The 14585-nt window shown below is 32.6% G+C and overlaps 2 protein-coding genes across 4 annotated transcripts; both read right to left on the bottom strand.

Annotated features, from left to right (window-relative positions):
• Positions 1 to 497: 497 nt before the first annotated feature.
• LOC145003800 (GRF1-interacting factor 2-like) lies at positions 498 to 2552 on the bottom strand. Its single transcript, XM_078962713.1, has 4 exons — positions 2376 to 2552; positions 1737 to 1813; positions 1543 to 1639; positions 498 to 1018 (listed from the first exon to the last, which is right to left on the bottom strand). The coding sequence occupies exons 1-4, from the start codon at positions 2454 to 2456 to the stop codon at positions 719 to 721; spliced, it is 555 nt and encodes a 184-aa protein (XP_078818839.1). The 5' UTR covers positions 2457 to 2552; the 3' UTR covers positions 498 to 718.
• Positions 2553 to 9119: 6567 nt separating this feature from the next.
• Positions 9120 to 13474, bottom strand: LOC145006309 (chaperone protein dnaJ GFA2, mitochondrial-like). 3 transcript variants are annotated; one of them, XM_078965406.1, is made up of 19 exons: positions 13375 to 13474; positions 13199 to 13271; positions 12945 to 13035; positions 12760 to 12840; positions 12520 to 12605; positions 12344 to 12427; positions 12183 to 12221; positions 11946 to 12044; positions 11241 to 11291; positions 11056 to 11143; positions 10898 to 10962; positions 10721 to 10795; positions 10509 to 10581; positions 10332 to 10423; positions 10150 to 10221; positions 9933 to 9989; positions 9797 to 9845; positions 9618 to 9684; positions 9120 to 9504 (listed from the first exon to the last, which is right to left on the bottom strand). In XM_078965406.1, the coding sequence occupies exons 2-19, from the start codon at positions 13262 to 13264 to the stop codon at positions 9408 to 9410; spliced, it is 1332 nt and encodes a 443-aa protein (XP_078821532.1). In that variant the 5' UTR covers positions 13265 to 13271; positions 13375 to 13474; the 3' UTR covers positions 9120 to 9407. The 3 variants fall into 3 exon arrangements, with proteins under 3 accessions (XP_078821532.1, XP_078821533.1, XP_078821531.1); XM_078965407.1 differs by having other exon boundaries at positions 12760 to 12837; positions 13199 to 13459; XM_078965405.1 differs by having other exon boundaries at positions 13199 to 13459.
• Positions 13475 to 14585: the final 1111 nt, after the last annotated feature.

The raw sequence follows: 14585 nt of genomic DNA on the forward strand, positions 1-14585 counted from the left end.
ATGTGCTTGTCGTACATAATGGAATTTTTTTCATTTGTTCTTCGTTATTCCTTATGGTTTAGTGTGAGTAGACAGTATGAGACTGGTGACAAGAGGATAAAGAAAGACGATGAAGGTCATCAATTTGGTCACGATGGCTAGGGTTAGAGCCAAGAATGAAAGAGATAATTTAGGAGAAAGGAAGGACTATACATGCTCCAGTACCATGTAATTTGTTATTTTCCCCGTAAAGATCCTCATCTCATTAATTCAAAATATATAAGAACATACAATAAAGAACAGCGAGGTTATACCCTTGGGCGGAGAATACACACGTATATCAAACACAAATATACACTATCACATATGTCTTCCTCACACCTCACTTAGCAGCATAGATTGGTTGAATAGGGGTCGATTATTACCCCAGCTGATTGTTCTCCGATTGGGCTCACTTGGCCTCAACAAAGTGGGGATACTTACCAAGCAAATTGAATGGATTAATGAATCAATTACGATTTTGTAAATGATTGCAAGGTAAAAGTGTCGGTGGTTGAAGACTTTGAATCCTCAAGACAACACTTTACCCAAACACTATTTAATAAAAAAGAAAGTTCAATATGCTCATGAACTTGGCTACATGTCACAAATTAAGGTTCTAGTTCTACTGTAAACAGACCAACCTACTATCCACAACAACACACACTAACACAACTCAACTTTTCTTTTTTTTTTTTTTTTACTTTGCTTCCTCAGGTCCACCGCCAGCATGACCATCCTTACTACCATCAGCAGCACCACCACCACCACCATCTTGCATGCTTCCTCTCCAGACATCACTAGCAGCTGAGCTTGGCGGCCCACCGGACCTACCGCCCATCTGCCCTTGAATAGCCTGTGGGCTATTAAACTGCATACCAGGCATCGGTTGTGGAAAACCAGAAGGGGGCTGAGCCGCCATTACAGCCGCCTGCGGGTGCTGCTGCGCCATGTAAAATCCGCCTTGCTGTGGCATCCCCGGATGTGGAACCGGGCCCATCTGCAAATTATCATAAAAACAAAAAAATTACAAGTCATTTCTCAAAAAACATGGTGGCCTTGTACTGTGTTTGACATACATTGGACTATGACTGAGACTGATGTCAATGGAACAAAAATTGCAACTTTTTGCCCCGCCCAAAAATACGGGGTAACGTTTCGCTCTCAATCTCCCGTCTGTGCAAAAAGACATAAATGCCCTCCTCATCCTCTTCATCGAAAAAAGCCCTAGAAAGCTTGTCCAGTCTAGCCCAATCTCATCCCGTGTGTAACACGGGACATGACTGGATGGGCTAGGGACAGACTGGACAAGCTTTCTAGGCTATTTTCGATGAGGAGGATGAGGAGGGCATTTACGTCTTTTTGCACAGACGGGAGATCGAAAGCGAGTTGTTGCCCTGTATTTTTGGGCGGGACGAAAAGTTGAAAATTTTGTTCCATTGACATCAATCTCAGTCATAGTCCAATGCATGTCAAACACAGTACAAGACTGTTATAAATGGAGGCATAGGGAATAGAAAGGACCTGAGATGAGATATTTGGTGTTGGTGTAGGTGTAGGTGGTTGAGCATCTGCAATGGCTGCTAGATACATCAAATTTTTTTGGAGTAGAGCTTGATACCTATAACATATTAACAAATAACCAGTCTTTTTTAATAAAGTTTTGTATATAAAACCATTATTTTTATGATTCATATGTTTTAGGTTTGGGTACTCACTGGGCACATTCAGCAAGCTTTCCAAGATTTTGGTTGTTCATTATTGCTATAATTAGTTGCTTGTTTTCATCAAGGAACTGCAAATATCCATTCAAAACAACATTCGAGTTTCAGTATATAACATATAAGAAAAGATATTGTCCATAAGGAATGCTAGAAGCATTCTGTCCCATGTTCATCAAAATATTCGAGCTCAAATGCATGAGAAAAAGGGGAAGCGAGATAATGATAGAAAGGTATCTATTTGTTTTGTTCTTGAAGATCAAGGTATGGAGTAGCATGCTCTTCCTAGCTCATAAAGTATTTAAATTGTGTAAAGATGCTTAAAGAAGAAACTTATTCAATTCGTAAATTCCCAAGTAGATTGTTTTACCCAATTTGACAATTAAATAAGCATTCAAATCATTCATTTTGTTACTTAATATGGAACTCATAGATGACTCCATATTTGCACTAAGTTCATACAATCACGAACAGTGGATTGAATACACTGTTCCACCTACAAATAACAAGAAACCCTAACTTCCCAAATTAGAATTCGCGAATTCAAAACTAGTTTCAGGTGGAAACAACATAACTTGAAAATCGAAAAGAAATACAAACAAGAAGATAAGGGAAAATGAAAGGAAAGAATTGAACCTTTTGGATCTGATCGGTGGTGATGTTTGTAGGAGGAAACGAAGAAGACATCATTGGATTCGGCATCATCGGCTGCTTCATCTCTCTCGCTCTCTGTGTCTGTAATCTGTTCCTGTTCGAAAAATCAAAACTTTACTTTTGAAATGTTTCTATATTTCAATAAACCTAGGACGAATTGGTGACGGTGATGAGTTAGGTATAGCTCTTAAACCTTAATTACCGATTATACCCTTAGTTCACACCTATATTTTGGTAACTTTAGAACAAAATTCAAATCTTCTTAATTTTTGAAACAAATTGAAATTTCAGCATTTTAACTTTTTGAAATTTGAATCACAGGATGGAACAAAATTAGTCTTCTTTTCTTTTTTTAACCATCTTACTTACATTCTAATCTACTCGTCCATACATCTGGCCAAATTATATTTAAGAAATTATTATATTATATTTAATATAAAATAAAATAAGTATATCTAAGAGTAAGTTTGTTAAGATACATATGATACTTTTTATGTTGGATGATCATACTCATAACGTCGGATCGAAATCAAAATCGACAAATCTCATTGTCTTAAAATAGCTATAAGTTTAAAACTGAAAAATAAATAAATAAAAATAAAAAATCTATTTCTATGTATTCCCAAGTTATATAATGTATGGAGTAGCTTGCTCTTCCTAGCTCTAACTCATAAAGTTTTAACTTTGTTCACATTAGTATCTTAAAGTTTTTTTTATATATACATATTACACCAACATGGTTGTTATATCCGCTTAAACAAAATGTAATAATGTTTTAATTTTATCCATATTAGCTCTAAGATCTTTTTCTATACATATTACACCAACATGATTGTTATAATCGTTTAAAGAGAGGTAATAATGTTTAAATTTTGTCCGTATTATGTCCCTATTTTTAATATCTTTATCATTTCATCTAAATATTTTACAATTTATAGTTAGATGGTTTTATCATTTCATCTTCTCATGGTTATGGTGAATGAACGACTAAAATAAGAATATGAAATGACGAAGTCATCTAACTAGATACTAATATAAATTGTAAACAAGTTAAATGAAATGATAAAAATATAAAAAAATAGAGACATAATGTGGACAAAATTAAAACCTTATTACCCTTCTTCGAACGGGTATAACAACCATGTTAGTATAATATATACAAAAAAAGACCTTAGGAACCTAATGTGGACATCATTAAAACATTATTACCTTTTTTAAATAGTTATAACAATCATATTGTTGTAATATGTCACACCCCCAGACCAGAATGATGGAAACGTCCTGAGGCGGATGACGTCATTGTATAGTATCGTCACAATTGTATGAAACACAACAATCCACACATTATACATTGAAATACAAACTAGCCCTGTCAAAAATACCTGTTACCTGAATTACCCGCCCAATTTTTTTGGCTATCGGGTTAATTTTTTCGGGTAAGTGGGTAACCTGATTTTTTTTCGGGTTAGGTAAAGGGTAAGTTATTTGGGTTTCAGGTATACCGGATTACCTAAAATATATTTAACAAATAATGTTCCTTTATGAGGTTATCTGTCCCTCCCAATTCCCAAATCCCAATTTCCCTCGTTAAGGCCCGTTCTATTTTCTCCACGTCAAAAAACCCTCATACCTCGTCTGCTCTTCGTTGGTGTTCGTCACCAATGGATTACTATATTGAAGTAGAAGATGAGACGATTGAAGTTAACAACCCAACCAATGATCAAGTTCCACAAGAAAAAGAGAAAAAAAAAAACTAAAGAATTCAACTCAAGATCGAAAGTTTGGAAAGAATCCTTGATATCTCAAATATTATTGTGTAAAAATCTCAATGTTCAAAGTTTAGCACGACATACTTATTTCATTACATTTATTTTTAGGTGCCATTAAAAAATTAAAAATCGGGTAATAACCGAATTACCCTTACCCGAATTTAATTTGGGTAGGGTAACGGGTAATTTTTTTATATGAAAAACCCGAATTACCCGAAACCCAAAATTTTTACCCGATCAACACCCTTAATACAAACTTACATTGTTTTACATAGTATATTTGTTCAAATATTACAACAAAAGTGACATTAGCAAGAAATTTCCAAAATGCAGCAAAATATCCAATAATCCGAGGCTCTTATACCTGCTTACTGAGCTCATGAGAATACAAGCAATTTTAAAAAGCGTCAACATGTAAAATGTTGATGAGTTCATAAGCGTATTTGTATGGAAACTTTGTATCACTTTGTAAAGACCATAAAATTTGATATCTTCTGTAAAAATGGTTTGTAATTTTTGTTTCAAATCTTGTACTATATCATGTGTGTTTTGTTTCTGACAATATATGAAAAGAGTGTTCCAGAAAATCCTATATTTTCTATTGTTTGAAAAATTATAGTGTGTAGTAAGTAGTTTCTAGAAAACCTGATGTTTTCTGTTGATAAAAGCGTTGTAGTCTTAAAACCCATATGACTCGAGTAATGAAGTAAATGTATTGTTTCGTACAATGTATCAAGAGTATAGTATGTGTATTCTTGTATGTTTGTATCGTTGTTATTCTCTATGTGAGTCGTTATAATCATACTTGATAATGATTGGTTCGTTGTCTTGATGTTTTTCAGGTGCCAAATTGTTTAAGGTAAGGTGTGTCACCCTAGACTGGCCTAGTCTAACGTAGCGAACAACTCAGGTGTGGGGGAGTCACCCCCATATAGATCTATACACAAACTCTCGCTCTTCCTCCAGGAAACTCTGGTTATAACTACAAGCTACGGTTGTACACTCAATAGTTGTCTAACGAAATGTCTCACAAGAGCCTTAACTGGACTTACATGAATATTGAATTGCACAATGTATATTGTTTCCGTGTATGTTTTAGTTTATTAAGATCAAAACGCATGTAAATGGGACACAAGGGCTCAAAAAATGTAATGAGTGTAATCGGCCCAATTAGGGTAAAATGTTGTAAGAAGCCCATTTGTAAACAAAAATGGACATTTTAGACCACTTTGTGCTAAAATGACATGTTAGGCCTGTTTTTAGTAAAAATGACATTCTTTGCCTATTTTAAATGAAATTTGTTATACTTGGTCCATTTCATAAAAAATGACCATTTTAGTTCAAAAATACCGAAAAATACCATAAAAGACCCATTTTATTCAAAAATGATCAGTTTAGCCCATTTTTCAATTATTTGACAAATAAGGTCCTTTCTTGTATTTTCTTTTAGTTTCAGGACAACTTTGTAAACATGTTTATTATGTCCAACTATTTTATGAAGCTGCATAATGTAACTTATTTTGTAATCACTTCAAAACATGATTAAATCTCGAGTTCATGGAGGTTTATCAAGAGTTTATAGCATTTTACACACAATGGCATGAAAATATACACATGCAAGCATAAATACTAAAATCCAACACAAAACTAAGCTTGTATCCCCCCCTAAAAGTAGAAAACATGAAAATAAGGGAGTATGAAGCTCACCTTGGGTGTTTTTGTGGAAGATTTGAAGTGTGGAGTAGAGTTTGTAAGCCAAAACTCGAAGATTTTCCCTTGAAGTTTCTAACACCTTATGAAGAATCATACACACGAAATTTTGTGTGTAAATGGAATGAAATGAACACAAATAAGTGTAAGAACACAAGGAATTTGTCGAAGTGTTTACCAAGAGACAAAAATCACTTAGATGATGAAGTTAATTGAAAAACTACACCCTTGTTCTTGATATAGTTTGAAAATGGATAGAGTATCAGAGAGGAAATGAGAGAAGGGAAGTAGAGTGTAGTGACCTGAATGAGTCTCCAATTCGTGGGTTTTTAAATATAGAAGTGGCATGGATGCATGTTGGGTATTTGGGATATTGGCATTGAAATTCGGTGGATAATAAGGGGTAAGGTCGAATTTGATTTCCAAGGCACCTTTTGTACTAAAATCTATTAAACAAATGGATATTTCACTGGAAGTTCATGATTTTGACCGAACACATAATAATTAAATCAAGGTATGGCCGATTTTTGTTTTCCCAGGACAACTTTACGTACAGGAAATACAATAAACAAATGTAATCTCACTGGAAGTTCCTATTGTTGACCGAACACATAGTAAATATCCCAATTCAAATAGAATTCGGTTTTGAGACTTTTGAAATGAGTAAATTGGTCTATATTCTTTTAATAATAGAGATTTCGGTCTATATATATATATATATATATATATATATATATATATATATATATATATATATATATATATATATATATATATATATATATGAAATTCGGTTTCTTGTTGGGCTCATATGGAGAATTCGGTCTTGTAAGGCCCATTTAGTGGGGGATTTCGGGTTTTAAGTGACCAAAACAAAGTGTGTTCGGTCATGGTGTTCCATGGCCAAATTTCCAAAATGAAAAGCAAAAGAGTTTATATTTTTGGTCACTTTTGGTCTGTCTTGGCATTTAAATTTGTGTTGTTACAATATCTTACATGTTTTTGCTTAGGGGCATCCAAAATATGTTCATCTTTGACTTAACATAGTCCATTTCAATTATGTTACATAAGAAGAGTGTTGGTGCATGCATACAATCGTAAATCAAAATTGCTAGTTGTGACATCATCCCCCTGTTGGAGGAAATTTCGTCCCGAAATTCATTCGAGAGTAGTCACTAAGAAGTAGAGAAGAAGTGAGGGTACTTTTGCATCATCTGGTCGTTACGTTCCCATGTGAACTCAGGTCCGCATTTGGCGTTTAATCAAGCCTTCACAATAGGAATATGACTTTGGTTAGTTTGCTTCACTTCCCTGTCCATTATCTATACTGGCTCTTCAACAAAATGAAGGTTCTCGTTGATATCGATCTCATCAAGGGGAAGAATGAGAGTTTCATCCGATAGGCACTTCTTCAGATTTGACACATGAAAGACAGGGTGTATATTGCAGAGTTCGGGTGGTAACTGTAGCTTATAGGCCATCGGACCTATCCTGGAGAGGATCTCAAATGGTCTGATGTATCATGGATTCAACTTTCCCCGCTTACCAAATCGGATCCTCCCTTTCCAGGGAGAGACCTTGAGTAATACGCGATCACCGACCTGAAATCCCAGAGGCTTTCGCCTTTTGTCAGCATAGCTCTTCTGTCGATCCCTGGATGCCTTGAGACGTTCCCTAATTTGAACAATCTTCTCAGTGGTTTCCCTGATGATTTCTAGTCCGGTTAAAGTAATGTTGGGTACCAGTCCCCTAGCCAGTTGAGTGTCTCCTACTTCGGCCCAACACAAGGGTGATCTGTATTTTCGTCCATAAAGGGCTTCAAAGGGAGCAACCTTAATGCTTGTGTGATAGCTATTATTGTACGAGAATTCAACGAGTGGAAAATGAGTATCACATGCCTTGTCAAAATCTATCACATAGGCTCTGAGCATATCTTCCAATGTTTGGATGATCCTTTCACTCTGACCATCGGTTTGGGGATGGTAGGCAGTGCTCATATCGAGCTGAGTTTCCCAATGATCTTTATAGTGACTGCCAGAATCGTGATGTAAATCGACTATCTTTGTCAGAGATAACAGATATAGGCACGCCATGCAATCTCACCACCTCCTTTATGTATATCCGACTTAATCTCTCCATTTTGTATGTTTCTTTTATTGGTAGGAAATGGATGGATGTAGTTAGTTTATCGACAATCACCCATATAGCATCCAATCTGTCCGCTGTCTTAGGTAATATAATAAACAAATAAGCAGAAATATGCTTAAATACCCATAAAATATAGGCAACTAATGTTTATGTTATTGCACTATCCTAGCATATATCTTAGCTCCCTCTATATGAGGTCACATATCCTCTTAAATACCAACTCTTACTCTTAAAGTACCAACTCTTTCATGTCTAACCTAAAAACTATCTTTCCACTTCCTTCTCCATCAACCTCTTGTTTTGTTCCTACTTCATCATCTATTATAACATACGCACACACCTTAAATTTTCCTTCTATAAATGCATTGGAGATAGATACAACATCCATTTCATCTCTTATCACCGCATTTAGTATCTTGTCCAACATTGTTCTATCACATGTCCATCAAAGCATCCACATTACTGAAGCTTCCACTCCTATTTGTTTTATTTAGTCATGGCCTTGTTGCCATATTATAGAATTTTTCCTTCGTTTCAATGGAAACTTCTTGTTGCACATTCTTCAGTCGCTCCTTTACTTTAACCACCATGCCTAAATCTCACAAAAGCTCTCATCCAAAATCAAAACAAAGATGTATTGCTCCAAAACATGCATGTGGCCAACGCATACACTTGGTTGTTCTTTTATTTGTTTCTAGTACACTTCCACTTTATTTTATTAAAAATATACATGTTGTCAATGCTTCGGTATGTCGATCATCAAAACACTTCTTCTGAAATCATGCTCAAAAGTCAAATTAATCTTGACACCCTTCACACTCAATGTCATAACAACTTTATCAACCATTTGTTTCTTCTCTAACCTTTGGAGTCATTTTCAAACATCAATATGGAAACATTCTTTACTTTTTAGTCTTGTCCAACCTCAATATGTCGGCAACTTTGATACTGAGTTGCTTGTGTACAACATTTATTTTATTGAAACCATCTTCAACTCCAATGTATCCTAAATCTCACATTTTGCATGTCTAAGAGATCGTTAGAATAAGTTAACACATTCAAGCATTCGATACCATTAAAATATTTACAGATATTCACATCATCAAATCATATTCTATTTGAAAATAACTTATGATTAATCAAATGCCACAAAGTAGCTTTTAGTTTACAAGAATACATGTTTTCTTGGTTATTGATCCAATATCTAACAATAAAATAGTTTCAAAACCACAATTGATTATACATCAAAAACTCTTTTCTATATAAGAGAGATCACTCCCATCAAAACTCACGTATGTTATAAGAGAAAGAAAAAACGAGTAACAAAATATAATTCTTTTTTTTTTTTTTAAATTGTCAAATCTTCCAAAGGCAATCATCACAACCACTATTGGCCAACAGCAGCAACTTGCTTCTCAACTTCTTCACCATTTTCTACTTTTGCAAATTCCTCCATTAACTCACGTTGTCTCTCTGTTAAGCTCCTGAATAACATATATCAATAAAAAATATAATAGTAAGTTAACAATATATAATGAGTAAAAACTAAAACCTAATAAAATTAAAAAATGTATATAGAGGAAGCAAGAAAACATACGTTGGGATGCTAACATTGAAGTGCACATATTGATCTCCATATGAATATGAGGTTCTAGTTTTAATCCCTAAAATAGAAACAAATAACAATACAATTTTGTTTCAACAATTAAAAAAAAAATAATAACCACATTATTTTAAAAAACTACATTTTGTAACAAATGATATATATAATCTCACCTTTTCCCTTTAAGACTACTTTTTGCCCTGGTTGGGTTCCTGCACGAACCTGCATATAAAAAAATATATATAAAAAAAAAAACAATATTTAAAAAAATTGAAATAAAAAATTTATGTTGAGACACTTTTAAAATACCTTAAGAACAACATCGCCTGTTAGTGTTGGAACCTGAATAGTTCCTCCCAAAACTGCCTGCATAAAAATTAAAATCACAAAATTTATACCATTATACTTTTCGTTTTTTTTTATTATTAGAACATTATAATTTGAAATATTCATAATTCGGTAAAATAATTCTTGCATTCAGTTGAAAAGAAAGCATCATTTTGTGAATGAATTAAAATTAAATTACCTGAGTGATATTCAAGGGAGCATTAACATGAATGTGGGCCCCTTCTCGTCTAAAAGTAGAATCTTCTCTCACCTTCACAGAAAAAAAAAACATAACATTAACAAAAAAATATAAATACACACAAATAAATAAATAAAAAAATTATAAATTATAATATTATATATATAATTTTTTTAAGTTACCTTTATCATAACATAAAGGTCACCAGGCTGGTTGCCATCTGGATCTGCTCCACCACTTCTAGACATTTTTATTTCTTCATTTGTATCCACTCCTAAATATTTTACAAACACCAAATAAATTATTTTCCTTTTGTTATTTTTATTGATTATAAAATTATTTAATATCAAAAAAGATACCTGGCATGATGTTTAATTTGACAGATTTTTGTCCACTCACAACTCTTTGACCATTGCATGACTTGCATAGATTCTATATTCCAACCAACCTCAAAAGTCAAACCTTCATCTTACTTTTTTTTCTCATTACAGCATTGTAGTTTGAAAATTTTATAATTTACGTATTTACCCCTCGCTAGTTTTCTTGTAGAGAAATGCAACTTATTACATACCTTGACATATTTTCCACTTCCACCACATTGAGGGCAAGTGATTTGGATTCTAAATGGACCTGTTTGACTCATTGTCTGTTAATAAACCAAAACCAGATTTTAGTATTTAGTAAAAAGTAAAAACATTTTTTTTTTCTGATTAAAATAATTGTAAAATTAAACTATACAAACACTAACCATTCCTGCTCCTTTACACCTCCTACATGTTTCAGGCTTTGTTCCAGGAGGTATACCAGTTCCACCTACATTTAAGTTTTAACCACAATAAAAAATTAAATAAAAAAGCATTTACAAGTGTAATAAAATGGGAGAAAAAAAAAATGTGATTTTCATACCACAAGAATCACAAGGCAATTCAGTATTGAAAACTATATTTTTGGTGCATCCTTGCACAGCTTCCATGAAAGAAAGCTCAACAGAAACCTATGGAAAATGGGAATAAATAAAAGGAAAGAGTTCAGGTGAGTTGACTAGTCAACTGCATAAAGAAAACCATAAAATGATGAAAAAGATAAAATACCTTAACATCTTTGCCGCTAAAGTTCCTAGCAAATGGGCCAAAACCAAATATCTGATATATCCAACAAATGAAATTGTTTATTAACAAAACTTTTAAATCATGGAACAATCAATATATGAATGATTCAATCATTCAGAGATTTGTTTGGTAGTAAGTGCTTTTAGCTTTTATTTTAAACAAAAAGCTCTAAATCCAAAAAGTAGCTTTTCGAAGCTTTTAACTTTTCGTTTTATGTAATTTTACACTTTTAAAAGCTAACAACTACTTTTGCTAAACACTTCTGTACAAATAGAAGCTACAACTTCCAGCTATAAACTATCAGCTTCCAGCTAGTTTTGCCAAACAGACTTATAGTTAGGTTGTGTTTGGCACACCACAGCTAGTTGAAAAGCTAGCTTATTTTTCGAGCTTTTTTAAGTTGTCATGTTTGGCAAGCCAAAAAGTAGCTTATAAGCTAGTTTTTTAAAAAGCTAATTAGACTTGCTTTTTAGAAGCATTTTAAAATTTTTCCAAATATACCCTTTAATTAATTATAAAAACACATTTTTTATATGTCCTTTTATGTCATTTTATATTTTTCAGCTAGTTTTATCAAACGTTATTTTTTATCAGCTAGCTTTTCAGCTATCAACTAGTTTTTTATTTAACAGCTAGCTTTTCAGCTAATATGCCAAACATAGCCTTAGTATAAAAAAAAAAGCTTACATCACCAAGGTCTTGGAAAGGATTGCCACCACCCCATTGAGAAGCATCTGGACCACCTCCACCACCATTAACACTGGCTTCATAAGTTTCATGGCCAAGCTATAGAACAAAAAATCCAGCAAAATAATGAAACATGGAACTAACATAAAAGAACCTAGTATACCACAAAAAGCAATTAAAACAAGAGATGACATATAATATAGTAAGTATGTTATAAGAGAAAGTGCATATGTGAACCTGGTCATAATCTCCTCTTTTATCCTCATCTTTCAGAACCTGTGAATGTAAAAGTGAGAGTCTTAAAAAGTTTCTTGACTTCAAACATTCTTATCAAATTATTTATAGAAAATCTTCAATTGCAAAGATAGATAAAGTCGATAAAGATTAAGAGTTTAAACCTCGTATGCTTTTGATATTTCTTGAAATCGAGTTTCAGCTTGTGGGTCATCCTTGTTGGCATCTGGATGCCACTTCTTTGCTAGCTAGAAATGCGAATTTCAAAGGATAATCACTTAGTAATCATAGCACTTACAACTTAAAAGAAGAAATAAAAAGTTTAAAGAAAGATACAAACCCCATAATATGCTTTCTTGATTTCTGAAGATGTTGCGTTCTTACTCACTCCAAGGGTATCGTAGTAATCTTTTGCAGCCATAAATGCTGGTAAAAGTAAGAAAAAGTTAAAGGGCTGTATATAAAACCACAACTTCTCAATCTTCTACATTAAAAAGTGTAAATCAAGTGAGCTAATTTGCTAAAAAAAGATTCAAACTTTGATATGATTTCATCGAAAATTAAAGGCATTACAAATTACCAGTGCCATGAATGGATCTTTTGGAGCCAGGATTGACATTAATGGTTGAATGAGTCGACCAATATCTTGGATTGACTGCTGCTTTACAGGAAAAAAAAAAAATGATCCTTCTTTAATCAAGTAATAATGAAAATGATGATGATAAACGAATATCAGAATGCTTTTTCTTTTTTGATGAAAGCTACCATTTTTCTTATTGGGAGCGTTTGAAATCCTGATCTGTGATGATGAACAAAACTTTCTATAACCTCCTTCATTAACCAACGATTCATTCAGCTGCAAATGTCCAATTACAGCAACCATGAACAAATAAGTAACAAATTGAATATACCCCATCGATGAATTTACATATCTGTAAACGTACAATACATATATATATATATATATATATATATATATATATCGACACACACACAGAGAGAGAGAGAGAGAGGCATACGTGATTGTGAGAGAGGGAGCGACGAGCAAGCCATGAGACGAGTTTAGTAGCGTTAGAACGACCCATTTGGGATCTGTTGATTAGTTGATATATGGGATTAAAGATGTGTCACAGTGGGTGAAAGAGAAGGGGAAATCGTTAAACCCTAGAGAAACCCTGCATATGTGTTAATCGACCTGTACAGTTACGGAATTCGAAGGAAGGCTTCTTGTCTTCCCTCCAATACCTACGGAATGACTGTGTTGAGCCCTTGAAATTGTGGACTTAACGGCGTGCAAGATGAACCCTCGTACCTCAAGGGCACTTTGGTAAATACACAAGCTACATAGTTTTGTATTTTTTATTTAAAAGAGTAAATTATATGATCCTATAATTTTGGGTTAAGTTGCGAGTTTAGTCTCTATCTTATCTCAAAAGATTATTTTTCTCTTGATTTTTTAATTTATTTAAATAATGTGGGGTATGTAAGGTAATGTAATATAAGGTAGAAGTGGGGTTAGGATGTGTTTATTTAAATAAATTAAAAAATCAATGATAAATAGTATTTTTATATAAGATAAGGACTAAGCGTCCAACAAAAATAAACAGTATGAACCTTCCGAGTTAAAAAAAATAAATCATAAACAAAACGTACAAACTATCCGAAACCATAGTGATCATTCGTGTAATTTAGTGTATTTAAAATTCAACTTTAAGTTGTTTACTTCCAAAAAATTTAGAAATTTCACCTCATTCTTACATAATTTTCATTTGCATATATATATATATATATATATATATATATATATATATATATATATATATATATATATATATATATATATACACGACTTTCTGCGCGTTGCGCAACGAAGATTAAAATATATATTGTTAAAATATTGAATAATATATGTTTAAAATGGTTATGTTATTGACATCAACCTACATTCCTCGTTAATATAATTAAATATAATTATTTATTTAGTATTATTTTTAATAATTATTATTATTGATTAATTATATTTTTACTTATGGTATCATTTTCTAATTTCAATAATGATGTTCATTTAAATATAATTTATTTATAGCTAAATGTAATTTATACTTTGATGTTATTATCATTTAAAACTGTTATTCATTAGTTTTAAACCACTTATTATTAAAATTAAGTTAAACAAGTCTTTTAAGAAACACTTAATATTATTATTAAAATGTGAAACATACACTAAATAATAAAGTGATAAGATAGATAATTTGCATTTCAAAAAAAACTTGCATGGATAATATGATATATCCATATAATTTGATTTTATTATTTATAATTATTGCTTATTAATTTTAAAACCACTTGTTATTATTAATAAGTGAAAGAAAAACTTTTAAAAAATTCTTATTATTATAATTAAAA

This window comes from Lactuca saligna, chromosome 7 (assembly GCF_052625555.1).
Source record: "Lactuca saligna cultivar CGN05327 chromosome 7, ASM5262555v1, whole genome shotgun sequence".
In the NCBI taxonomy this organism is placed as follows: Eukaryota; Viridiplantae; Streptophyta; class Magnoliopsida; order Asterales; family Asteraceae; genus Lactuca; species Lactuca saligna.

What these genes read in the sequence shown, in the direction of transcription:
- LOC145003800 (XM_078962713.1), bottom strand. Translation starts at nt 2,456, where the DNA reads ATGAAGCAGCCGATGATGCCGAATCCAATGATGTCTTCTTCGTTTCCT. An exon ending in AAGCTTGCTGAATGTGCCCA is followed by an intron (nt 1,640 to 1,736) that starts GTGAGTACCCAA and finishes AATATGTTATAG; the next exon opens with GTATCAAGCTCTACTCCAAA. An exon ending in CACCAAATATCTCATCTCAG is followed by an intron (nt 1,019 to 1,542) that starts GTCCTTTCTATT and finishes GATAATTTGCAG; the next exon opens with ATGGGCCCGGTTCCACATCC.
- LOC145006309 (XM_078965406.1), bottom strand. Translation starts at nt 13,264, where the DNA reads ATGGGTCGTTCTAACGCTACTAAACTCGTCTCATGGCTTGCTCGTCGC. An exon ending in TTAGCGGCAAAGATGTTAAG is followed by an intron (nt 11,144 to 11,240) that starts GTATTTTATCTT and finishes CATTTTCCATAG; the next exon opens with GTTTCTGTTGAGCTTTCTTT. An exon ending in ATTGCCTTGTGATTCTTGTG is followed by an intron (nt 10,963 to 11,055) that starts GTATGAAAATCA and finishes ACTTAAATGTAG; the next exon opens with GTGGAACTGGTATACCTCCT.